This window comes from Mustela erminea, chromosome 1 (assembly GCF_009829155.1).
Source record: "Mustela erminea isolate mMusErm1 chromosome 1, mMusErm1.Pri, whole genome shotgun sequence".
Taxonomy (NCBI): domain Eukaryota; kingdom Metazoa; phylum Chordata; class Mammalia; order Carnivora; family Mustelidae; genus Mustela; species Mustela erminea.
The window spans coordinates 26,027,176-26,054,080 of record NC_045614.1 but is presented as its reverse complement, the minus strand read 5'-3'; the positions used below and the strand labels follow the sequence as shown (position 1 = coordinate 26,054,080).

General features: G+C 41.0%; 2 protein-coding genes across 8 annotated transcripts in view; both read left to right on the top strand.

The window, feature by feature from the left end:
• The window catches only part of DNAH12 (dynein axonemal heavy chain 12), a 230,699-nt gene extending 227,388 nt beyond the window's left edge, over positions 1-3,311 (top strand). For all 7 annotated transcript variants that reach the window (XM_032323076.1, XM_032323075.1, XM_032323060.1 and 4 more), the window contains 2 exons: positions 1,653-1,720; positions 3,121-3,311. In XM_032323076.1, the coding sequence (XP_032178967.1) occupies positions 1,653-1,720; positions 3,121-3,311 (259 nt within the window). The remainder of the gene's footprint in view (positions 1-1,652; positions 1,721-3,120) is intronic.
• A 1,331-nt stretch (positions 3,312-4,642) lies between these two features.
• Positions 4,643-26,537, top strand: ASB14 (ankyrin repeat and SOCS box containing 14). Its single transcript, XM_032323047.1, has 10 exons — positions 4,643-4,675; positions 5,232-5,361; positions 7,281-7,336; positions 7,782-7,913; positions 8,010-8,168; positions 11,394-11,639; positions 14,024-14,195; positions 14,652-15,195; positions 24,348-24,501; positions 25,270-26,537. Exons 2-10 carry the CDS (start codon positions 5,240-5,242, stop codon positions 25,446-25,448), a joined length of 1,764 nt encoding a protein of 587 aa, XP_032178938.1. The 5' UTR covers positions 4,643-4,675; positions 5,232-5,239; the 3' UTR covers positions 25,449-26,537.
• Positions 26,538-26,905: the final 368 nt, after the last annotated feature.

Here is a 26,905-nt window from a genome sequence, read left to right as displayed (position 1 = left end):
CATCGGCTGCCTCCCTCCCTCCCACCCCAACAAGGGCCTCTTCTAGGGAATATGGCAAGCAGTAAAAAATAACAGAATCCTTGCCATAAATCATTACTCAGGCTGGAGCAATTGATCAGTATTTTTAGGTCCTGAAGAATTTGTAGTTAATATTTCAATGGTCTAACTAGTAGAAAATTTAGTTGAAATTATTTTCTTCTTCTGTTTTAGGACTGTTACCTTCTGTCTTATAACAGACAGGAATGCCTCACTTTCAAACATTTTATGGTTATAGTATACTTCCCATTTCTGTTGGTGAATGGAAAACTTTCTCTTAGATTTTGATGACATAATAAATATTTAAAATCAAGACCGAATTTCCAGCTTGGGAAACTGAGTATTGCTATTCTTGTTTAACTTATGTAGGGAAGGGGCACCTGGGTGGCACAGTCACTTATGCAGCAGACTCCTAGTTTCGGTTCAGGTCGTGATCTCAGAGTGGTGGGATCAAGCCCTGAGTTGGGAGTCTGCTTGACATTGTCTCTCTCTCCTTCTGCCTCTCCAGTTCATGCTTGTGTAAGCTCTCTCTCAAATAATATATAAATTTTTAAAAATGTACATCAGGCTAAGAGGGAAGGGGAGTGATTATTTCCCTTGGAGCCCCGCTCTTTATCAGTTCATTAATAAGCACAGTCCTCTATTTCCAAGGTCGGAGTTAGGCTTTGCTCTCAAGGGGGGTTTAAAGGCTGAAGCCCAGAGAATCACTTGAAGGCAGCAAGACGGAGGCTCTAGAGAGATCATTCCAAGACAGGGTGAAGAGGTGACTTAGCTGCATCTAGTTCCTGTGGTTATTTCTGTCTCTCTTCTTTTTCATCACACTCCTGACATTTGCGTTAACTTACCTTTCCTAAAATGTGTATGCCTTCATCTTTTTCTTCCTCCTCCTCCTCCTCCCTCTCCTCCTCCTCCCCTCTTTCTTTCCTTCCCTCTTCCTTCCTTACCTTCCTCCTTGCCTCTTTTTTTTGAACAAATAGACAATCTAGCATAGGGAAAAGAAACCATGTTTTCTAGATAGGCAGATGTACATTTGGATTCTGACTCCGGCGCTGAAGGTCTGTGTTACTGTGAGAAAACTACTCAATCTCTCTGAGCCTCCACTTTTCATTAGTGGAACAGGAATGGGGACAAGGCCACAGTGGGAACCAAATGTGATACAATAGTGTTGACCTCATGGACTGTGCTTAAAAAGTGGAAGGGTTCCCTAGGCGGCTCCGTTGGTTAAGCGTCTACCTTTGGGTTAGGTCATGATCCCAGGGTCCTAGGACTGAGCCCTGAGTTGGGCTCCCTGCTCAGTGGGGAGACTGTTTCTCCCGCTCCCTCTGCCCTTCCCCCTGCTTGTGCTCTATCTAAAATAAATAAATAAATAAAGTTTTTTTTTTTAAGTGGCAGGAATTAATATTTGTCCACTGTTTGCACACACTGCCTTGCCATAATTATCTTTTGTTTCTTTTAATTATTCATTGTCTCTTCCTTGGCTGTGTTTTGTTTTGTTTTATATTCCTTTCTCTGAGTATTTCTGATCCTCTCTTGTATTAAAAGCCAATATCTAAATAGCAGTTTCTAGAAGCAAATTTCATCTTACTTCTAATAAACATGTTTATTTCTCCTCTCAGTGGATTGCTTGCCGAACAACGTCCCAAACTTCTATTTGACCTGATGCCCATCATATGGATAAAACCAAGTAAGTCTACCTCTAATAAAGTTTCTTAAGAGTTTTAGAGAAGGGTAATCATAGATATTTTTTTTAAAGATTTTATTTATTTATTTGACAGAGAGAAATTACAAGTACACTGAGAGGCAGGCAGAGAGAGAGAGAGAAGGAAGCAGGCTCCCTGCTGAGCAGAGAGCCCGATGCGGGACTCGATCCCAGGACCCTGAGATCATGACCTGAGCCGAAGGCAGCGGCTTAACCCACTGAGCCACCCAGGCGCCCCAATCATAGATATTTTTAACGGCTCCCCCAATTAAGTCTTTGTTCAAACCTATTAAAACATTGTTTAATTACAATAAATAGCAACTGAATGTTTACATTGGAAATATATTTTTCCCCTGTTTTGTGTTGAATTCATATTATTCTGGAGATATCATTCTGCCTCTTTTTGCTCTTATCCCATGGAATGCAACATTTTCTCTGCCCTTCCCCCCCCACTTCTACTTTTCCAGAGTCCAGAGCTTCCCATCAATATTTTGATGCTGAAAAGCCTTTGCACACCTCTCAGAAACACACAGCTGGCGGCTGGAGTCTTCTGGCTACAGGAAACTCCTAAGCCCCAGAGCCATCCAGGTGCCCAAAGGCACAGCTGTTGCAAGGCACAGGGTACGGAGGCCAGCTCTGCTCTCCTGGGAAAGCTCCTTGCTCCTTCCTGACTTCTGCTCCCTTTATTTTTCCCTGAATCTGAACAAATGAGACTCCTTCAATTTTTCTTTCTTCTCTAGTGTTTTTGTTCTCCTTTAACTGTCCATGGAAACATTTCCAAATCACCCACAAGCACCACCTCACAAATTAAGCATTTTCATTAGTAACGCAGTTCAATTATAACTCCAAGAAATGCAGCCTTAGTTTAGAAAGGCTCCTAATATCTCATATCGGGCCTTTCAAGGATAATATGTAGGTTCTTTCTGTGAGTAGGTAAGAGTTAGTGAGTTTTTCCTAGTAATAACCTGCTGAAAGCAAACAGTAACTTCCGCTCCTTCTGATTTATGCATTTCTTGTATTCGGGTTCCAAGCAGCAGTGTCCTGTCTTTTTATGCCCGCCTCATTACCTAATGTATTTTATTCCTTCTTCCCTACATTCTCCTCCTCTCCCACAACCTCCCGAGTGTTTTCATGCCTGCTGAGTTATCAGGATTCCTGAAAGCTCTCGATTTCTATCCTGTAGACTAAGAATCACACACCACATGAAATCACTTGTCTTGTTCCACAGCCATAATCATATTCCCACAGTAAACTAACAATAACAACATCAAAATGTTCAAATATTATAATCATGATCTTTGCTTTAGTACTAAAATACTAAAATTCTTTTAGTCCCAGGCGCTGCTTTCCCTTTACCAAATGAATGTATTTCTTTCTTTTCCAAGCTCTAAAGTCTCAGATTGTGAAATCGAATGCCTACGTCTGTCCCCTCTACAAGACAAGTGAACGTAAAGGAACCCTTTCCACTACAGGACATTCTACTAACTTTGTTATTGCAATGTTGTTGAAGACGGACCAACCCACTCAACACTGGATCAAGCGTGGGGTTGCTTTGCTGTGTCAGTTGGACAACTAGATTGGAAAAACTTGGGAAAATATATGAAAGACATTTAAAAAAAATGTGTGTTATCTTCACGTACTTCAAAATATATATATTATAAAACCAAGTATCTTCGTGTCTTTTTTTTTTTTTTTTTTTTTTTGAAGTAGGCTCTATGCCCAGTGTGGAGTCCAACCCAATGCTTGAACTCACGACCCTGAGATCAAGACCTGAGCTGAGATCAGGAGTTGGATACATAACAGGCTGAGCCACCCAGGCACCCCATGTGTCTTTCTTTTAAATGGTCTTTTCACAGTCCTCCTCCCTGATGTACCACTCTTGCTTGACTGGAATACAGCTCGTCTAGAAAACCTGAAGGAAATGTTTCTTTGAAGCATCTGAGAAACCTTTGGAACTTCTATTTATTTTCTATGTAGGTGAAAAACAGATTTGGGGAGACTAACTGCATAAAACTTAGTATCAGAAAATATGTTTTCACAAGTGTTAAGTCATGTTTTCAGCTTCAGTAATAGTTGACTTTCCACTCACCTACCAGAGGGGATTCTAAATAAGGAAAATATCAAAACAATCCCAGATCTAAACCCCTTATATCACGCTTTTATAGCATTAGCTCCACTGCTCACCGTATCCCCGTGTGGAGGCAAGTTAACTCAGACAGTGAAGTCTGCGTGCAAAGGCAGTAAGATGGCTGGGGATGGGCCTACACACCAGTGTAGCAATGCTGGGCATTGCTTTCATGTTTGATTGGCAATGCCAAGTGTCTCTTATGTTTAATAGTTAAGATTATTTAGCATATATTCATAATGGTATAGATTAACAATTTTAAAACATTTCAACAAAACAAAACTACAGTCGAAATTTTATTATCTTGTGTGGAATTAATTCCTTTCTTGGGAGTCTCAGGACACTTTAGGCTGCAGCTCTCTAACATGGAGGAAATGCAGGTGGGGCTCCGCTGTGACTCAGGATGGGTAGGAGAGACGCTCTGATAAATCGGTCGGAGAAAAATGGCCTCTCCAGTGGAAAACGGATGCTGGTCTGCAGTGGCTGTATTTTTTAGTCTTATCCCTTCACACAGCCCATCCCTTGCAAAAGCATTTTACACCAGGAATAAAATGTTTAGTCCTTTAAATTTGATGAATACAGCAGTGAAGAAAAGAGATCATGTTTCCAAAGAGAGCTAAACCACATGTTAAAAAAAAAAAAAAAAAAACACAAGGAGAGTGTGCCAGACTGTCTTATGATCGGGTATTTATAGTAAAGCTATTAATGGAATGGTCACTACAGGGGAGCGGAGAGCCTAAATATAAATAAAAATTCTGATGTGCTAATCTTTGACAGTGAAAACTTCCATGCTCTCCTGAAGGATATACCAGAAGGTAAAAAGTCTTTGGTATGTGATCAAACCTATTCTATGCTAAAACAGAAATGTGCTTTTAAAACCACTGAGATATTACCTAATAAAATACATTATTTTTAACTACCAATATTCTGGTACAAGTTGTTTTATGAGAGGACATATATTTCTATAACTTTGCTTTTAGTATTTACTGTTATTTTCAGTATAAAGATGTTCTTTGGGGTGAGTGCTACAATGACTGAGAAAAAACTCCTCTAAGCCAAGACTAAAATATTATTTTCATAGTCAAATGGCACTGACCTAATTTTTTATATGAAAGGTTGTTTTTCCTGAATAGGCTTGAAGTAAATGGCTGCTCATGGAAACTTCTAATGTATGTTGAATTTGTGGCTGTTCAGAAAACTGTTTTAAATTTATGGGGAAAAAATTTAACGAATTTTTCCCTAAATTTTGCATTTTCTTTCCCAATCCTATCAATTTTGTAGGTTTCTGAATTTCATTTGTCATTTTAAGTATTTAAGTCTTTACACAACTGGAAAAATATTTTCAATTCATTCTGCCTTTAAATCTGTCAGCGTTCCACATGGATAATTCCACGAGTGATGAAGACACAGATGAGGACTTTGATACCCAGCTCATCATCCAGCAGAGTTTACAGGACATTCACCGGCCGAGGACTACACAGCAGGCATCGGCAGATGAGAGGTAACGGTATTTCATTGGCGATGTAGTGTGAGGAGTTTTCAATAGCGGAGACTTGTTGTTAGCACAGCTCTAGTGTTGTGATAAAAACAGGACAGAAGGTCAAAATCCAAGGAACTGTCACTTAAATTATCTAGGAGACTTAATGTCTCACCAGCCAGACAGGGAAATTTGGAAATAAATCAGAATGTAATTGGGGAGTAAACAGTTGAAGGAGGTTAGCAGCAGCTCTGGCTGCAAATGAGAAGAAATGCACAAGGATAAGAAAGACTAGAGAACTCGAATGCATCTGGTGTTTGGAGATTCAAAGGGAATGCATAAATCCAACCAATACACATAGAAAATTATTCTCAGCCTCAGTGGAGAGGTGGGGTAAGGTCCAGTCCTTATTCAAATCAAAAGGAGGAATTATGTAAACCTAGAAAAGACTAACCGTTTCTGAAGGGTGCGTATTCAGAGCTCTGTGATGACAGCACCAGGAAAAGACCTTCCGTGGCGTAAAAGGATCGCCCTGGCTGTGGACTGAGCACAGCCAGACACACTTGCTCAGACTCTCTGGCTGACCTGCAGCCTAATCCCCCAGTAGTTACTATTGTTTTTCAGGGGTGATAAACCCTGTTTGCTGGGGATGGTGACCTCTGTTTGCCGGCTGGACATAAAACTGGATGAATGTGTTTTAATTCCAAGAGATTTTATAATTAAATATAGGGATGTCAAAGTCACTAAAACTGTTGTTGTTGTTGTTTTTAAGATTTTTTTTTTATTTATTTGACAGAGATCACAAGTAGGCAGAGAGAGAGGAAGGGAAGCAGGTTCCCCGCTGAGCAGAGAGCCTGATGCGGGACTTGATCCCAGGACCCTGGGATCATGACCTGAGCCGAAGACAGAGGCCTCAACCCACTGAGCCACCCAGGCACCCCCCCCCCTTTTTTTAAAGTAACAAACTCATGGACTGATCACTTCGTGCCACACTATTTTAAGCATTTCATAAATAGTGACTCATTTAAATTCTAATTCTTGTTACCGCTCTATGTGTTAAGTCCTATTATCCCCATGTAGAGATGAGGAGACAAGTTGAGTGTTGCCCAAGGTCCCAGCGCTAGTAAGTGAGAGAGGCAGGCGGTCTGGCTTCAGAGTTTGTGCTCTTTTACCGCACTATTCCTACATGTTTGTGTTACATTTAGGAATATTCTTTAAAGTCATCTTTCAATAAAGTTTTGTAAAGAAATTGGGCTTCTGGGATGCCTGGGTGGCTCAGTTGGTTAGGCAGCTGCCTTCGGCTCAGGTCATGATCCCAAGGTCCTGGGATCGAGTCCCATATCGGGCTCCTTGCTCGGCAGGGAGCCTGCTTCTCCCTCTGCCTCTGCCTGCCTCTCTGTCTGCCTGTGCTCGCTCGCTCTCTCTCCCTCTGTCTCTGACAAATAAATAAATAAAATCTTTAAAAAAAAAAAAAGAAATTGAGCTTCTTAGATTATCTGTTCTATTAACCTTGTGATGAAAATTTTTTATGTTCAGTAATTCAGTCATGATTTTAGGTTGAAAGGCATAAGATTTTGATGACTGAAATGTTTCAGAAAAATTAAAATTAACTATAGTTTAAAATTTCAGTCATTAGACTTGCAAGAGCTATGTGGTAGGTAGGAAGGCTTGCTGACTTGGTCAGTCACTTCAAGGAATGAGGAAAGGCTACTTAAGACAGGTGGGATAATGTCGCGGCCCCCCTCACCACCCCCACCCCCCACCACCAAGGAAGACAGTCACGGGAGAGTGGTTCCCCTGGAAGACGGGTCAGACTATATTTTGGCACTATTTCCATGCAGCGTCAGTAACTGCCTCATCGAAGAGTTCATCCTCGGCTAACATCAGTTGCCTTTGCTTTTCCCTCACTTTGGGTCTTACATATATATTTGTTTTCTACGCAGCCTCCATTCCTTCTTGAGTGCTGACTACAAGAAGATAATTGAAACAATAGAGGCAGTTAAGTACTCTTCCTATTCTATCCTCTCCAACTCCTGGTACCGTGTGAGGCTGACACCGGCGGCACTCCCCCGTCAAGCTCACGAAGCCCCGAAGCATGTTCTCCCAGATGCTCCACCCTGTGGGGCCCACCACTGATTCTCCAGAGCCTGCAAGAAAATACCACAGCACAACTTAGCAAAGCGCTGCTGGGCTCCTGGGCGGACTGAGCTATTTGTATATGACAGCCCAAGGGGGCCGCCATAGGCCACGGGGGAAAGGGAACACTAGGTAGAAGGCCTTACTGCTTCTTAGTCTCCTGCCCTTCTAATGCGTCTCTCAGCAGGCTGGGGCTGGAACTCTGTCGGCTTGGGCACTAACCTGGAGGGAGGAATTCAGAAGCAGCACGGGCTGCCTCGGGTGTTTGTGCCAAATGTGAATCTGTTCCCCTTTCGACTTGTTAATAGGTAAGGAAGATGCGTTGTCACACTTGACCAAGCACCATTCTGCTTTTGAGGAAGCAGACGGGACAGGCTGGCTTCCTCTGCACAGGGCCGCAGTGCAGTTAAATAAGAACATTTTGCAAATAACCCTGAAAGGTAAACTCCCATTATAACTCTTCCTGATGCTTCTGAGAAATATATGTAAACCTTATTTTGTATGTTCACCTGTGTGGTGTAATGGATTTATTTCAGCTTCAAAACCCAGCGTGTGGGAGCAAACCACCCACAATGGTGAAACGCCACTTTTCTTGGCTGTCAGCACTTGCCTCTTAGAAAATGCCCATTTTCTTCTTCTCAATGGCTGCAATCCGAATGCCAAGAATTCTGAAGGCATTTCTCCTCTTCTTACAGGTAAATTAATACCTTGTCTCCGGAAAACAGTCTATAATTCTGAGTGTCCTCCATGCCCACAGGTTTCAAAGTCAAAAAATTTTTTTTTAGTTTCTATTTTAATTCCATTCAATATACAGTGTTATATTAGTTTCACCTGAACAATACAGTGATTCAACACCCCCATACATCACCCAGTGCTCATACAACAAGAGCCCTCCTTAATCCCCATCACCTGGGGATGCCCCCCACCCCCCTACCCCCACCCCGTCACCATCTGTGTGTTCTCTATAGTGAAGAGTCCATTCCTTCATTTGCCTCTTTCTCTCTCCTTCCCCCCAACTTTGCTCGTTTTGTTTTTTAAATTCCACGTATGCATGAAATCATACGGTACTTGTCTTTTTGATTTCACTTAGCATAGTTCTCTCTAGTTCCATCCACGTCCTTGCAAATGAAAGGGGAGCTTTTCATGCATGGTTGCAGGGCTGGCATTCTGGTCCCAGCTGACCAGACGTGGGTTCCTGACCCTCAGGAAGCTTTCTGTAGACTGGCCCACAGGGTGGCCCGAGGCAAACGCCATACGGATGAGCTGATCATTCTGCACGGTGCCTTCACCAGTGAATTCAGGGTAAGAAACACAAGAGGTGAACCGAGTAGGAAGAGGCAGCTGATGTCAGATTGAATGCCAATGGCTGATTTTGCTCCCTCTTGAGTCTTCACTAAAATTATAGTAAAGAAATTGCTTTAAAGAGGTAAGATACAAAAGAGACAGAACAGGAGAGGAGACAAGAGCAGCATAGTTTGTGAAAACCTGGAGGGCAGGTGGATGAATAGTCAGTGACAAGAAAGCTGAATCTTAACTTGCTCTTGGGGAAAGCAATACAGTTATATCAAAAGCCCCGGAAGTTGTTGGCAATAGTTACCTCCTGGAGCCCCGACGAAGGACGGACAGCTAACCTAGCAGGACTGCTGGAACACTATTAAGGATCAAGTAGCCAGAGCTACAGATCCCTGCTTCACCTCACCTGAATTCTGGAGGTTTTTTCTCTGGGTGGTTTAAACAGAGGCTCTCCGGACTGGGAGGATACTTGGTAATGGTGGGGGCACCAGATTGAAACACTGGAAAAATTAAGTAAACACAGGCTGAGACCTCCCAGCCCTTTCTTCCACCAGGATTCTAGAAAGCTGGCAGCCAGAACGCTACCCTTCAAGAGGAGGCTTCTCTGGGGAATTTGATATACCCAAGAAGAAAGAAAGAAATTATAATTGAGGGCTCCCAGGCAGATCAACACACAAGAACACAGCCCAAGAGCCACTCCCAATGTTTAGGATTCCCAGTCAACGTTTTAGCCCCCAACTCTCCAATCACAAGCAGACTGATAAGGATTATCTGAGCAAAATCTTCGAGATAAGCAACTTGGAGGAGACAGACTAGGGAAAGTAAAATGTAGGGGGAAATTATGATGAAGTTAGAGAAATTAGTGAAAGGTAATGGAATAACAGGACATTCCAAGAGAACAAAACAACAAAAATGCCCTTGAAAATTAAAAATGGGAGGAGAAGTATAAAACTAAAAACAAATGCTAGGAGATAAAATTTAGGAAAAGTTCCAGAAGATAAGAAATGAAAATAGGAAAGAAAAAGAGAGGAGCAACATGTGAATCTCAGAAATGCTAGAAAGAGAACAGACAAGATGGAGGTCCTATATCATCAATGAGTAAGTCAAGAAAATCATTTCCGTAAACAGAGGACATGAGTTTCCAGAATGTTAGTGCACACTAATGTCAGCTCAATAAGTTAAGAAAGACCCAAAGCCCTTGGCACTCTGTATTTCTAGTCCTGAAGCACTTTCCAGGGCACATTTATAAATGGTTATGAACAAAGTTCACAGATTCAACATCTAGCACCCAGCAAGCTTCCTGACACACAGTGGGTACCAATAACCAGCAATTGGATAGGGAGATGGATACATTTTTTTTTAAAGCTTTATTTGAGAGAGAGGGAGAGAGCACACGCATGAGTGAGAGGAGCAGAGGGAGAGAGGGAAGTTCAAGCAGACTCCAAGCTGAACATGGATCAAGATGTGGGGCTTGATTCCCAGACCCTGAGATCACCACCTGAGCAGAAACCAGGAGTCAGTCACTTAACTGTGCCACCCAGATGCCCTGGGAAATGGATACATTGTTTTAGAATCTTGAAGGACTAGAAGATTATCATCCAAATGTGAATGGTAACAGCATAAATGCAGAAAAGCCAGTTAGAAAAAAAAATTTTTTTAATATTTTATTCATTTATTTGACAGAGAGAGATCACAAGTAGGCAGAGAGGCAGGCAGAGAGAAGGGGGAAGCAGGCTCCCCGCTGAGCAGAGAGGCTGATGTGGGGCTCGATCCCAGGACCCTGAGACCATGACCTGACCCAAAGGCAAAGGCTTAACCCCCTGGGCCACCCAGGTGCCCCTAGAAGATTTTAACAAAACATGTGATTAAAAATAATTTCCTGGGGCGCCTGGGTGGCTCAGTGGGTTAAGCCACTGCCTTCCGCTCAGGTCATGATCTCAGGGTCCTGGGATCGAGTCCCGCATCAGGCTCTCTGCTCAGCAGGGAGCCTGCTTCCTCCTCTCTCTCTCTCTGCCTGCGTCTCTGCCTACTTGTGATCTCTCTCTGTCAAATAAATAAATAAAATCTTTAAAAAATAATAATAATAATTTCCTGGGGCATCTGGGTCGCTCAGTGGGTAAGCAATGACTTGATTTCAGCTCAGGTCATGATCTTGGGGTCATGAGATTGAGCCCCAAGTCAGGCTATGTGCTGAGCTCTGCCGCTCTGTTCATTTGCATGCTACCCCTCCCTAAAAAAAGTAAAAAAATAATTTCCTAATTATTGCTGGTTTTTTCACTTAAAGCACTTAAAAACATTTCTAGGACTGTATTGGGTACTTAAGATCCCATTTTCTTGAGGGAAGAAATGATAAATGAAAATCATGTATGTTTATGTTTATTAGTCACATGAGCAGGCAGTAATTGTTCAGGGCTTACAGAAAACCCCATAGATTATCGATGTAAAACACTATTAATATTATTGGATATAAGCCACATTTTACAATCTGTTTCCTAAACACGAAATGCTTGCATATGGGAGTAGGTGGGAAGAGCTCCTTACAAAGCCTGAGCGACACTGGGCTAATAAGATACTCTGGCCATAATTTCCTGGTGAACATGATGCCTATTTAACCTCTAATTTCCCAGCTGTCCTACACAACTCCTATGAGATGGCCGCCTTGCTCATCAGCTATGGGGCAGACGTGAATCTGCGTTGTACCAACGAGAGGACAGCTCTCCACGAAGCAGCCAAACTGGGCAGGCAGGACATAGTGAAGCTGATGTTGGTTTCAGGGGCACACCCTGACCCACAGAGCTCCTACGGATTCACTCCTCTCGCTCTTGCTGCCCAAAGTGGACACACTGAAATCATGGAAATGTTACTGCAGAAAGGCAAGATTTTCTCTACGGTCAGCACACCCCCAAGGGGTAACATGATGCAAGTGTCCTCCTTTTCATGGAGAGCTTCAGCATAATAAAAGTTAACATTTTACTTAAGCCTAACATAAATATTTGATGAAAGCATGTGTTAATACTGGCTACTAAAAAGCCTAAAATAGAGATTGAATATCTGTCCTGCGATGTGAAGTAATTTCCGCAAGATTACTAGGATGCAGGTTACTCTTTTACATAATGTTCCCCAACCCTGCTGGGTTTTTTTGTTTAATTTTTTATGTGTTGTTCTTTTCTAGGGTCACAGACCCCACATCACCCTCTACATGTTGTCTCTGCTAAGCTAAGTCACAGGCAGTCCAGTGTGTTATCAGATGTTTCTGTTGTTAGGAATTGTTTCCTGGTGGCTTCTCTCTGGGTCCTAGTTCTCTCTCGGTAATAACCACAACTGAGATAAGGGGAAGGCAACTTAGATTTACTGAGTACTTTCTAAGTACGAGCTGTTAAGCTACCTATGGTTCTTCATATGACCTTCCAAAGTCCTATGAAGTAGGCACTGTCCTCATTCTACTCTTAAGGAATAGGACTAGGGATTGATACCAGTTGGAGGACTTCCCTTTATATACACCTTCCCCTGCCGCCAATTCAAGATCCTAGTTAAACTGGCAGAGACCTTGACTCAGAAAACTTTGGCATTTGTTGTCTTTGAGGAGACCCCCATTGGCGAAGCAATGTAGGATTAAGAGCTTTTTGCCAAAGATGCAAATCTTTACCAAGATTTAATAAAGTCCCAATATTAGATTTACCTTCTTTATTCTCCTTCCTGTTTGTGTCCAGAAGCCTTATTTCTTTCTTCAACAATATATGGTCCTGCTCTCCAATATTCTAGACTACAGGGGCTCTTTTTTTTAAGAACAACTTTCTGCTTTTTTAGACTTACCTGGAACTCTCCCATCATATAGGGGAAGCTGTTGTAGTTTTTGATCAGTGGCCATAAGACATTGTAAGTAAGACGTTTTAAATGAGCAATATCAGAGATGTCTAAAGTCATGAAAACACTGGATCCTTCATCTACACAAAAAGGAGCCATCTTTTGTGTAGATCACTGATTAAAATATAAAGAGGAGAGGCACCAGATTTTAAGACCTTAACTCTTAAAAGAAACCAGCATCCGTTGACCTCAGTGAGGTATTTCCCTGAGGTAACTCCCTTACGAAGTAATTTGCACAAACCGACACAGCGAGGAAATGGCAGAGCCAAGATTGGAACCCACATCTGTCTCATGCTGAGTCCCAGTACTTTACCACCCTGCGTTACTAGGGTGGCAACATGGCACCACAAAAACGGGCCCTGGGTCTGTCCCATCTGCTTGTGAATCCTGACTACCTTGCTTACCAGCTGTGCATCTTTGGGGAAGTCACTTAACCTCCATGAACCTCAGTTTTTTCATCTTTAAAGTGGAAATACTGGCATCTCCTTATTAGGGTTGATGTGAAGTTCAGAAATGATGCACATAAAGGAACCTGTCCATAGTCAACACTCTTTCCATGGAGGCTTATTAGACCTTTCTTCATGCATTCTAGGAATGGGGTTCTTGGCAGCTACCATGTTCTGATGACTGTGGAGTCTCTTCTAATTTAAAACCACGTCCTCTGTGAATGTCCCCAGGAGGATTCTCCCCTTGCTCTTTGTCCATTCAAGACTACTCTTTCTTCAAAACCCATTTTACTGAGAGGCCTTCTGCAACTGAAACATCTTTCTCCTTCCTTCACCATCCAATTCCCCCTCAAAGTATGGAACTGAGAACTTTTAGAGGACATTTTGCCTGCTTGTACTCTTACCATCCACACCATCACATGACATTCAGCGTCCTATGGGCACCACAATGTATCCTTTTAACTCTTAAGTCCCCAACTTCAACTACAAACAACTATGGTGTGTCTTTCTATGAACATCCCACCACAGAACAAATGTCATTTTCCACCATGACATCAACAGATGGCCTGGTGCTACCATCCAACAGGGTTGGGGTACCACCCTATATATATGGGGTAAGTGGGCTTTTATGGGCGGGTTTGGAAATAAAATCACCCTTTATAAAATTAATTCTCCTGGAATTTTCAAGTTCCAAATAAACACCTTATAAAATTCCTCTGAAAGCCAACCTACTCATAAGTCAGAGACTGTTTGTACCACTTCTTCCTTCCCCAGCTACATTATAAACTGGCTAAGAGCAGGAGGTACATTTTTATTTCTTTGATTCATAGTGCTTTGCTAAAGTGGCTCCTTTCTAACTACTTTCTGGCTGTGCTGATATATTCAGAATGCATAAGCAATACATTGGAAAAAGACTTTTTGCACAACAAGACTCTTTTTCCTTTTAGGAGCTAACGCTCTTGGGCAGGCCTCGGACTCTTCTTCCATCTTACTTGAAGCTGCTAGTGGAGGAAATCCAGACTCGGTGACTCTTCTACTAGAGCATGGAGCTGATGCCAACATCCCTAAGAATTCAGGCCACCTGCCCATTCATGTGGCAGCTGACAGAGGCCATTTGTTGTAAGTTCAATTACGTTACTGCCGATAGAAATAGTTAAGAGCTATGGGGGGGAGGGAGGTTCTGGAGAAGCTTCTGGGAACTTTGTATTACTTCATCTCTGATCCTGTAATTCCAACATCCCTTCTAAAGGTAGGAAACTCTTAATCAATGAGAAAGTGGTAAAGACAGGTATCCTCTAGCCACAAAAGGGACATAAAAATACTTTATTATCAGGTCTTTATATGGAGGTTTCAGTGACTAGAGTAATTCTGAGTTTTATATAAAGACAGTAGTTTCATTTAACTTTATTAAGTTTCTGAGCTTTTGGCTGCAGGAATTATGCACTTTTTGGCTGGGGGGTCCTAATGTCACCTGATACTAATACCACCCAGTACTGGTATAAAACCATTGTAAACAGGTTAATGCTGCATCTTAGCAAAACAATTTTTTAAATGCACTTTGAAATTCTTTCTCAGAGCCCTAAAGATTTTGGTTCCAGTGACGGATCTTGCCGCCATTAAGCGGAGTGGCATCAGTCCCGTGCACTGTGCAGCAGCAGGAGCCCACCCCGAATGCCTGGAACTCCTCATCCAGGAGGGATTTGATGTAAATTTCATGCTGGATCAGAGAATTCGCAAACACTATGATGACCACAGGAAGTCAGCTTTGTATTTTGCTGTATCAAATGGTGACCTCTCTTCAGTTAAGCTGCTTCTGAGTGCTGGAGCTCTGCCTAATCAAGACCCAGTTAACTGCCTCCAGATAGCCCTGCGGATGGGCAACTATGAGCTGATAAGTCTGCTGCTCCGGCATGGGGCCAATGTCAATTATTTCTGCAAAGTCAACCCTTTACATTTCCCATCAGCACTGCAGTACACGCTGAAAGATGAAGTCATGCTCAGGATGCTACTGAATTACGGGTATGACACAGAGCGATGCTTTGATTGTCCTCATGGAGACAAAGTTCATCCTTGCTATACTTTTGAAGGCTGGACATCTACAGTTATCAAAGATACTATGGTAAGTGCACAACTTATATAGTCACTATTGGTGGCCCTGAACTACAGCAACAGATAAGGCTCTATCTGTTCTCTCCAGAAGCTCATAGTTGAAAAGATTTCCATATGATAAATACATGTAAAGGGGATATGATAGTAGATGTAAAAGGTACAGAAACCATTCAGAGGGAAAAGTGATTTAACTTTACCTGGGGGAATTTCACAAATGAAGTAGCATAGCATCTGAGTAATGTTTTAAAGAATGAATGCAGTCTAATAAACTAATTACACTTTTTTTTTGAAGTGGTGAGCAACCTAGCTAAAATGTTCCTGGGGTATGAAATCCAAACCCCTCTGTTCTTCGCTCTCTCTTTTGGCTCTAAAATTTGATTATATAGGTCTCTTTGATCACCTTTTTTTTTTAAAATATTTATTTATTTGGGAGAGAGAGCACGGGTAGGGGGAGGGGCAGAGAGAGAAGCAGATTCCCCACTGAGCTGGGAGACCGACATGGGGCTCAGTCCCAGGGCCCTGAGATCACGACATGAGCCAAAAGCTGATGCTTAACTGACTGAGCCACCTAGGCACCCCTCTCATTGTGGGTTTGATTTGTATTTCCCTGATGCTGAGTGATGTTGAACATTTTTTCATGTGTCTGTTGGCCAAATGGATGTTGTCTTTGGAGAAATGTCTGTTCATGTCTTCTGCCCATTTCTTGCTTAGATTATTTGTTTTTAGGGTGTTGAGTTTGATCAGTTCTTTATAGATTTTGGATACTAGCCCTTTATCTGATAAGACATTTGTAAATTTCTTCTTCTGTTCTGTAGGTTTTTTTGGTTTTGTCAACTGTTTACTTTGCTGTGCAAAAGCTTATTATCTTGATGAAGTTCCAATTGGTTCATTTTTGCCTTTCTTTCCCTTGCCATTAGACATGTGTCTGGCAACAACTTGCTGTGGCCAAGTTCACAGAGGTTGCTACCTGTGTTCTCTAGGATTTTGATGGCTTCCTGTCTTAGACTTAGGTCTTTCATCCATTTGAGTGTATTTTTGTGGTCCAGTTTCATTCTTCTGCATGTGGCTGTCCAATTTTCCCAACACCATTTGTCGAAGAGACTGTCTTTTTTTCCATTGGATATTCTTTCCTGCTTTGCCAAAGATTAGCTGACCACAGAGTTAAGGGCCCATTTCTGGTTTCTCTATTCTGTTCCATTGATCTCTGTGTCTATTTTTGTGCCAGTACCATTCTGTCTTGATGATTATAGTTTTGTAATAGAGCCTGAAGTCTGGAATTGTGATGCCACCAACTTTAGTTGTCTTTTTCTACATTCCTTTTGCTATTTGGGGTCTTTTCTGGTTCCATATAAATTTTAGGATTATTTGTTCCAGCTCTGTGGAAAAAGTTGATGGTTTTTTTTTTTTTTAAGATTTTATCTATTTGACAGAGAGAGATCACAAGCAGGCAGAGAGGCAGAGAGAGAGAGGCGGAAGCAGGCTCCCTACAGAGCGGAGAGCCCAATGCGGGGCTCGATCCCAGGACCCTGGGATCATGACCTGAGCCGAAGGCAGAGGCTTTAACCCACTGAGCTACCCAGGCGCCCCAAGTTGATGGTATTTTGATAGGGATTGCTTTGAATATATTTATTGCTCTAGGTAGCATAGACCTTTTAACAGATATTTGTTCTTCTAAGCCATGAGCATGGAATGTTTTTCCATTTCCTTGTGTATTCCTGGGTTTCTTCCATGAGTATTCTATAGTTTTCTGAGCATAGATCCTTTGCCTCTTTGGTTAGGTTTATTCCTAGGTATCTTATCATTTTGATGTGATTATAAATGGTATTGACTCCTTAATTTCTCTTTCTTCTGTCTCACTGTTAGTATATAGGAATGCAACTGATTTCTGTGCATTGATTTTTATATCCTGCCACTATGCTAAATTCCTGTATGAGTTCTAGGAATTTGGGATGCAGTCTTTTAGGTTTTCCACATAGTATCATATCATCTGCAAAGAGTGAGAGTTTGACTTCTTCTTTGCCAATTCAGATGCCTTTTGTTTCTTCTTGTCAGATTGCTGAGGCTAGGACTTCTAATACTACATTGAACAACAGTGGTGACAGTGGACATCCCTGCCATGTTCCTGACCTTTGGGAGAAAGCTTTGTTTTTCTCCTCTGAGAATGATATTCACGGTGGGCTTTTCGTAGATGGCTTTTATGATATTGAGTTATGTTCCCTCTATCCCTGCATTGTGAAGAGTTTTAGTCAAGAAAGGATGTTGTGCTTTGTCAAATGCTTTTTCTGCATCTATTGAGATACCTGGTTCTTGTGCTTGCTTTTACTAATGTAGTGTGTCACATTGATTTGCAGATGTTGAACCACCCTTGCAGCCCAGGAATAAATCCTACTTGGTTGTAGTGAATAATTCTTTTAATGAATTGTTGGATCCTATTGGCTAGTATCTTGGTGAGAATTTTTGCATCCATGTTCATCAAGGATATTGGTCTGTAATTCTCCTTTGTGGTGGGGTCTTTGTCTGGTTTTGAGATCAAGGTAATATCGCTGTCATAGGAAGAGTTAGGATGTTTTCCTTCCATTTTTTTTTTTTAAATCAGCTTCAGGAGAATAGGTATTAATTCTTATTTAATTTTTGGTAGAATTCCCCCCTGGGAAGCCATCTGCCCTGGGCTCTTGTTTGATTACTGCTTCAATTTCCTTGCTTGGTATGGGTCTTTTTTGGGGTTTTCTATTTCTTCCTGTTTCAGTTTTGGTAGCTTATATGTCTCTAGGAATGCATCGATTTTTTTCCAGATTGCCTAATTTGATGGCATAAAATTGCTCATAATATGTTCTTATCATTATATTTCTTCAGTGTTGGATGTGATCTCTCCTCTTTCATTTATGATTCTATTTATTTGGGGTATCTCCTCTTTTCTTTTTGGTAACTCTGTCCAGAGGTTTGTCAACCTTATTAATTCTTCAAGGAACCAGCTCCTAGTTTTGTTGATCTGCTCTACTGTTCTTTTGGTTTCTATTTCATTGATTTCTGCTCTAATCTTTTTTTTTTTTTTAAGATTTTATTTATTTATTTGACAGAGAGCACAAGTAGGCAGAGAGGCAGGTGGGGGCAGGGGGAAGTAGTCAGGCTTTCTGCCAAGCAGAGAGCCCGATGCAGGGCTCAATCCCAGGACCCTGGGATCATGACCCGAGCTGAAGACAGGAAGAAATAGAAAACCCCAAAAAAGACCCATACCAAGCAAGGAATAAGAATAAGCAGAGACCCCAATGAGCCACGTGGGTACCCCGATTTCTGCTCTAATCTTTATGAATTATCTTCTCCTGCTGGGTTTAGGCTTTATATGCTGTTCTATGTCCAGTTCCTTTAGGTGTAGGATTAGTTTATATATTAGAGAACTTTCTTTTTTTCTTTTAAGGTTTTATGTATTTATTTGATAGAAAGAGACACAGTGAGAGAGGGAACAAATGTAGGGAGAGTGGGAGAGGAGAAGCAGGCTTCCTGCCAAACAAGGAGCCAATGTGGGGCTCGATCCCAGGACCCTGGGATCATGACCTGAGCCAAAGGCAGATGCTCAACAACTGAGTCACCCAGGTGCTGCATCCTTTCTTGTTTCTTGAGAAAGGCTTGTATTGCTATATACTTCTCTCTTAGGACCACCTTTGCTGCATACCAAAGGTTCTGAACAGTTGTTTGCATTTTCATTCGTTTCCATGAATTTTTTTTTAATTCTTAATTTCTTGGTTGACCCATCCATTCTTTAGTAGTATGCTCTTTAGTCTCTATGTATTTGAATACTTTTTTTTTTACTTTTTTTTTTAACTTAGTTTCCAGAGAGAGAGAGAGAGCATGCATGCATAAGTGCACAAGCAGGGAGAATGGCAGGCAGGGGGAAAAGCAGGCTTCTCACTGAGCAAGGAATCATGACCTGAGCCTACGGCAGATGCTTAACTGACTGAACCACTCAGGCATCCCTGTATTTGAGCTCTTTCCAAATTCTTTTTTTTTATAATTTTTTTTTTATTTTTTATAAACATATAATATATTTTTATCCCCAGGGGTTCAGGTCTGTGAATCGCCAGGTTTACATACTTCACAGCACTCACCTTAGCACATACCTTCCCCAATGTCCATAACCCCACCCCCCCTCTCCTAACCCCCTGCTCCCTCTAGCAACCCTCAGTTTGTTTTGTGAGATTACGAGTCACTTATGGTTTGTCTCCCTCCCAATCCCATCTTGTTTCATTTGTTCTTCTCCTTCCCCCTTAACCCCCCATGTTGCATCTCCACTTCCTCATATCAGGGAGATCATATGATAGTTGTCTTTCTCCGATTGACTTATTTCGCTAAGCATGATACCCTCTAGTTCCATCCACGTCGTTGCAAATGGCAAGATTTCATTTCTTTTGATGGCTGCATAGTATTCCATTATGTATATATACCACATCTTCTTTATCCATTCATCTGTTGATGGACATCTAGGTTCTTTCCATAGTTTGGCTATTGTAGACATTGCTGCTATAAACATTCGGGTGCACATGCCCCTTCAGATCACTATGTTTGTATTTTTAGGGTAAATACCCAGTAGTGCAATTACTGGGTCATAGGGTAGCTCTATTTTCAACATTTTGAGGAACCTCCATGCTGTTTTCCAGAGTGGTTGCACCAGCTTACATTCCCACCAACAGTGTAGGAGGGTTCCCCTTTCTCCACATCCTTGCCAGCATCTGTCATTTCCTGAATTGTTAATTTTAGCCATTCTGACTGGTGTGAGGTGATATCTCATTGTTTTGATTTGTATTTCCCTAATGCCGAGTGATATGGAGCACTTTTTCATGTGTCTGTTGGCCATCTGAATGTCTTCTTTGCAGAAATGTCTGTTCATGTCCTCTGCCCATTTCTTGATTGGATTATTTGTTCTTTGGGTGTTGAGTTTGCTAAGTTCTTTATAGATTTTGGACACTAGCCCTTTATCTGATATGTCATTTGCAAATATCTTCTCCCATTCTGTCAGTTGTCTTTTGGTTTTGTTAACTGTTTCCTTTGCTGTGCAAAAGCTTTTGATCTTGATAAAATCCCAATAGTTCATTCTTGCCCTTGCTTCCCTTGCCTTTGGCCATGTTCCTAGGAAAAGGCTGCTGCGGCTGAGGTCAAAGAGGTTGGGGCCTGTGTTCTCCTCAAGGACTTTGATGGATTCCTTTCTCACATGGAGGTCCTTCATCCATTTTGAGTCTATTTTCGTGTGTGGTGTAAGGAAATTGTCCAATTTCATTTTTCTGCATGTGGCTGTCCAATTTTCCCAACATCATTTATTTCCATTGGACATTCTTTCCTGCTTTGTCAAAGATTAATTGACCATAGAGTTGAGGGTCTATTTCTGGGCTCTCTATTCTGTTCCATTGATCTATGTGACTGTTTTTGTGCCAGTACCATGCTGTCTTGATGATGACAGCTTTGTAATAGAGCTTGAAGTCCGGAGTTGTGATGCCACCAACTTTGGCTTTCTTTTTCAATATTCCTTTGGCTATTCGAGGTCTTTTCTGGTTCCATATAAATTTTAGGATTATTTGTTCCATTTCTTTGAAAAAGATGGATGGCACTTTGATAGGAATTGTATTAAATGTGTAGATTGCTTTACGCAGCATAGACATTTTCACAATATTTGTTCTTCCAATCCAGGAGCATGGAACATTTTTCCATTTCTTTGTGTCTTCCTCAATTTCTTTCATGGTACTTTATAGTTTTTTGAGTATAGATTCTTTCGGTAGGTTTATTCCTAGGTATCTTATGGTTTTGGGTGCAATTGTAAATGGGATTGACTCCTGAATTTCTCTTTCTTCTGTCCTGTTGTTGGTGTACAGAAATGCAACTGATTTCTATGCATTGATTTTATATCCTGACACTTTACTGGAGTTCTTTCCAAATTCTTTCTTGTGATTGAGTTCCAGTTCCAAAGCACTGTGGTCCAAAAATATGCAGGGAATAATCCCAATCTTTCAGTACTAGTTGAGACCTGATTTGTGACCCAGTATGTGATCTATTCTGGAGAATGTTCCATGTGCCCTCAAGAAGAATATGTATTCTGTTGCTTTAGGATGGAATGTTCTGAATATATCTGTGAAGTCCATCTGGTCCTGTGTGTCATTCAAAGTTCTCGTTTCCTTGTTCATGATGATCTTCTTCGATGATCTGTTCACTGCAGTGAGTGAGGTGTTTAAGTCCCCTGATATTACTGTATTATCAATGTGTTTAATTTTGTTATTAATTGGTTTATATAATTGGCTGCTCTCATGTTAGAAGCATAAATATTTACAACTGTCAGATCTTGTTTGACAGACCTTTTAATTATGATATAGTGTCCTTCCTCATCTCTTACTACAGTTTAAAGGTTTAAAACCTAATTTGTCTGATAAAAGGATTGCTACCCCAGGTTTCTTTTGATGTCCATTAGCATGATCAATGGTTTTCCATGCCCTCATTTTCAATCTGGAGGTGTCTTTGGGTCTAAAATGAGTCTCCTACAGACAGCATATCATGGGTCTTGCTTTTTTATCCAATCTGATACCCTGTTTCTTTTGATTGGGGGCATTTAGCCCATTTATATTTGGGGTAACTATTGAAAGATGAATGTAGTGCTGTATTACTCATAAAGTCTCTGTTTCTGTATCTTGTCCTTGTTCCCTTCTGGTCTATGTTACTTTTGGGCTCTCTTTTCACTTAAAGGATCCTGTTTAATATTCCTTGCAGGGCAAGTGAGTGATCACAAATTCTTTTAGTTTCTGTTTGTCCTGGAAGCTTTTTATCTCTCCTATTTTGAATGACATCTAGTCTGATCAAGTATTCTTGGCTGCATATCTTTCTCCTTTATCACCCTGAATATATCATGTTAGTCCTTTCTGGCCTGCCAAGTCTGTGGCTAGGTTTGCTGTCAGTCTAATGTTTGTAGACTTGTAGGTTACAGGCCTCTTGTTCTGAGCTGCTTTCAGGATTTTCTCCTTATCTCTGAGATTTGCAAGTTTCACCCTTATATTTCGGGGTGTTGACCAATTTCTACTGATTTTGAGGGGTGTGTTCTTTGTGCGTCCCGGACTTGAATGCCTGTTTCCTTTCCCAGATTAGGAAAGTTCTCTGCTATAATTTGCAACAGTATACCTTCTGTACCCTTCCCAACTTCTTCAAGAATCCCAATTATTTTAATATTGTTTTGCTTTATGGTATCACTTATCTCTCAAATTCTCCCCCTTGTGATCCAGTAGTTATCTTTTTCTCAGCTTCTTTATTCTCCATCATTTTGTCCTCTAGATCACTAATTATCTCTTCTGTCTCATTTATCCTAGCAGTTAGAGCCTCCATTTTTATTGCATCTTTTTAATATCATTTTCATGACGACTTGATTAGATTTTAGTTCTTTTATTTCTCCAAAAAGGGATTCTCTGGTGTTTTCTATGCTTTTTTTCAAGCCCAGGTAGTATTCTTATAGTCGTTTTTCTCAACTCAAGTTCCAACATCTTACTTCTGTCCATACTGATTAGGATCCTGACAGTCAGTACTGCCTCTTGTTCTTTTTTATTTTTTTTTGAGGTGAGTTTTTCTGTCTTGTCATTCTTGCAGAAAGTGGTCACTTTTCTATTTGTAGAGTTGCTGTTGTTCTTTTCTTAGATCTCTGGTTGAGTTCACAGGTGTTCAGAATTATTTGATAGTTGTCTAATTGAATTCTTGGGACCAGTCAAAACTAAGGTCCCCTACTGCTCCATCTTGGACTCAACCACCTCCTTCTTGAGACATTTTCCTCCTGGCTTTCATCACAACAGTCTCCTATTTCCCCCCACCAGGTCACTTCTATTTCCCCCAACTAGAGCACACCCCAGCTTTTCAGAAAAGCTGCCACTTTTCAGGTTTCAAGTGTTATCTCCTCAAAGAGGCCCTTCCTCTCCTGTCCACCTTATCTAAGGTAGTTGTCATCCATGATCTTATTATGCTGCCCATTTCTTTTATAGCACTTACCACTTTCTGAAATTATCTTTTTAACATTTTTTGATTATGTGTCTCCTCCACAAATACATCAGTGTAAGCTCCTGCTCACCACTTTACTCACCATAGAGATCTGTGCTTAGTACATAGTAGATGCACTAGAAGTACCTGAGTTCATATTAAAATCAAAACAAAATTAAAACAGTGAAATGGAGAAAGCACTTTGAATGAATTCTGAAAAGTGAAAGGCAACATATTGTTTTTACATTGTATATTGCTTTTAGGTTATAGTTAATGTAGGATATGGCATTTAGGTATATATCATATTGATTATTTCCCGACTTTTTATTTTGTATTATTTGACTTCTTACATGGGCACCTTGCCAGGAGTGTATAAATTACCTACAGAGAGAAACTATCTGAACCTTCAGGCATGAGGAGTAGGTGATGAATGAGAGAAAACCCAAAATGATAGTGGCTTTAATAAGATGGCTCATTCCCTGCTCATATAAGTAAAGGCCAGAGATCAACAGCCTCCTAACTGGACAGCTCCATGATCAGAAGAGAAGCTTGCATCCACACCCCAGCCAGCCAGGAGGCAGGCAGGAAGCAGCAGCACACACCTTACTCTTCTTTAAGTGCATTCTGGGGGTTGCTCACACTTTCACTCTCATCTCACTGGCTAGAATTTCGGTGGCCATGGCTAGGCACAAGGAAGCTGGAAAGATAATCTTTATTCCAGATAGCCATGAGGCCAACCAAAACGAACAACAGGTATTAGTTAACTATCTCTTTCACACCCTGGTTACATCTTACATAGGTCAGAAGATATAGTAGTAAATATTTTTCCAACTCTTAGAGCTAAGAAATAATTTCCTTGGGGCGCCTGGGTGGCTCAGTCAGTTAAGCAGCCAACTCTTGATTTTAGCTAAGGTCATGATCCAAGATCAGGTCCTGGGATCAAGCCCCACATCGAACTCTGTGCTCAGTGGGGATTCTGCTTAAGGATTCTCTCTCTCCCCCTCTGCCTCTCCCACCCCCAGGGTAAATAAATCTTAAGAAATAATTTCCTTGTTCAATGCCTTAGTTTATAAATGAGGGACTTGAGACCTCAGTTCCTGTGAGTTTAGTGCTCTAAACACCATTGGTACTTAAGTTTTTCATTTACTTCATAGCTCCAATTTTCTTCCTCAGTTTTGTGAAGTTATAACATTGTCATGGCTGCAACATCTCTCTGGGAAGGTTGTTCGAGTGATGCTTGACTATGTTGATCAAGTTCGAATCTGTTCAAAGTTGAAAGCTGTGCTCCAAAAACAGGGGCTCTGGTCAGAAATCCATTTTATCTTGAGTAAGTATCCTTCTTTCTTGTAGAAGATTCTTACCAAAAATACTACTTGGTATTTACATTCTTATTTGCTTTGTAGAACATTCTTTTCTACAAGAGCTTAAAAGCTTTCCCTAAACCAAGGGAAAATACTCTTTCCCTAAACCAAGGAAAATACTATTCCTATCTAGAAAGTTACTATTTGTAACTTAATTTGTACTTATTACCATTCCCCAGTAGATAAACTGTTAGGTAATCACGTATTATATGGTAGGTGACACCTTTCCCCTAATCGTATAGAACATTGTAGATATGACTTAGAAGCTAAGAGATGGCAATGAAAACTGGGATGAGAAAAAGTAAAATCAAAGCCTGAAGAGAATATTAAATCACCCTTCAGAGCACATTCTTTCACAGTAGCACATCAGTCAAGAGGAATTTCTTTTTATCTAGTGTCCCCACAGGGTGGTGATTTTTAGTTCTTAGCCTGACCCTGAGGGCCAGGGCAAGGCCAGGGGTGGGGAGTGGTTAATACATGTAGATTTAAGGACTTCAGGTCCATAGCCAATGCCAGTCTTTGGACTCTTAGCTTGGCATGGTTCTGAAATCACGTCTACAGGAAGGACTGCAAGGAGAAGGACTGTTTCCCTATTAAATTCTCCATTTAGACACCATAAATGTAAATTGGGGTGGCTTACGTTTAACACACATTTGCTGACTAAACCTTAAGATCACTAAAAAAAACAAAGCAATTCTTTTTCCTTCAGATAATGTGTGTTTCTCTCATTTTAGCAAACCCACGGCCCCTCAGACATCTGTGCCGCCTGAAGATCCGACAGTGTATGGGGCGCTTACGCCTGCGCTGCCCGGTCTTCATGTCCTTCCTTCCGTTACCAAACCGTCTCAAAGCATATGTCCTTTACAAAGAATATGACCTTTATGGACAAGGGATTTTCACAGGAACCTGGTAGTCAAACCATTCTGGATGGAAAGGTATAATTCCATAAGCTGTCTAAAGTTTGACTTGTTACATATGATTCATGATTTCTCACTTTACCTAGCAACTAAAATCTCAATGCAGTTTACATTCTTTATTAATATTGATATTACTATTCTTTCTTAATATCCTTAACACTGCTTCTCAGGGAGCCTGAGTGGCTTAGTCAGTTAAGTGTCCGACTCTTGATCCCAGCTCAGGTCTTGATCTCAGGATCATGAGTTCAAGTCCCAACAAGGGACTTGAGTTGCTTCTCAAGAGCATTCTGAAAGGCAGTTTACAAAAAAAACAAAAACAAAACTCCCCCCAAATAAATTAAAAAACCAAGCCCAAGCCTTAAAACTTCAATTAGCAGAAACAGATCAGTTCCCATTCTGTATTCATTTTACATTAAATGTATTAGCTACATTTCTACAGGTCCACACAATAGATGCCACCCCTAATAATTCAAGGTAACAAATTCTTTTTATAGAGAAGTACATATATAAAGTATCTTAGTAATTACACTGGATAAAATACTGACCCGAGTACTTGACCTACAAGTTAGCTGTTCTTGTGCAAAAGTCCCAAGGCCAGCTGAGTGTCTGTTTACTTGCAGAGGCCTGCACCAAAGTGGAGTGTTTTCAGCTAACTTTCAATTGCAATGCCATCATTAATGGAAAACTTGCGGTCCTTCTTTACACAAAACCCTGGCCAAGGGTTACCATCTATTGGCTAATGTTATCACTGGAACAGAAATTAAGTGCTTTCAAGTGGCTTATGATTCTGTACTGAACCTAGTGCAGTCTTTAACACCCAAGAAGGGGTCACTAGTAGAAGCAGTTATATTTACTTATTTTAATAATGCCTTATAGTTAACATACACTGTAATACTGCAGGTGTGCAATACAGGGATTCAACAATTCTACACATCATTCAGTGCTCATCATAAGTGTACTCTTTAATCCCCGTCACCTACTTAACCCATCTCTCCACCAGTTTGCAATCCCAACAATGCACAAGTGTTCCTTGTCCTCCACATCCTCACCAACACTTGAGTTTTTTGATTTTAGCCATTGTGACAGCTGTGAGGAATATCAATATAGTTTTGATTTGCATTTCCCTGATAAATGATGTTGAGCATCTTTTCATGTGTCTGTTGGCCACCTGTATGTCTTCTTTTGAGAAATGTCTGTTTGTGTCTCCGGCCCATTGTTTAATTGGATTATTTGTTTCCTCGGTGTTAAGTTGTATCAGTTCTTTATCCATGTTGATACTAACCCTTTATTAGATGTGTCATTCTCAAATATCTTCTCCCATTCAGTAGGCCGCCTTTTAGCTTTTGATAATTGTTCCCTTTTTAGGGAACAAAATAAAAAGAGGCTGTACCTCTTTTTATTTTGACGTAGTCCCAATAGTTTATTTTTTTGCTTTTGTTTCCCTTGCCTCAGG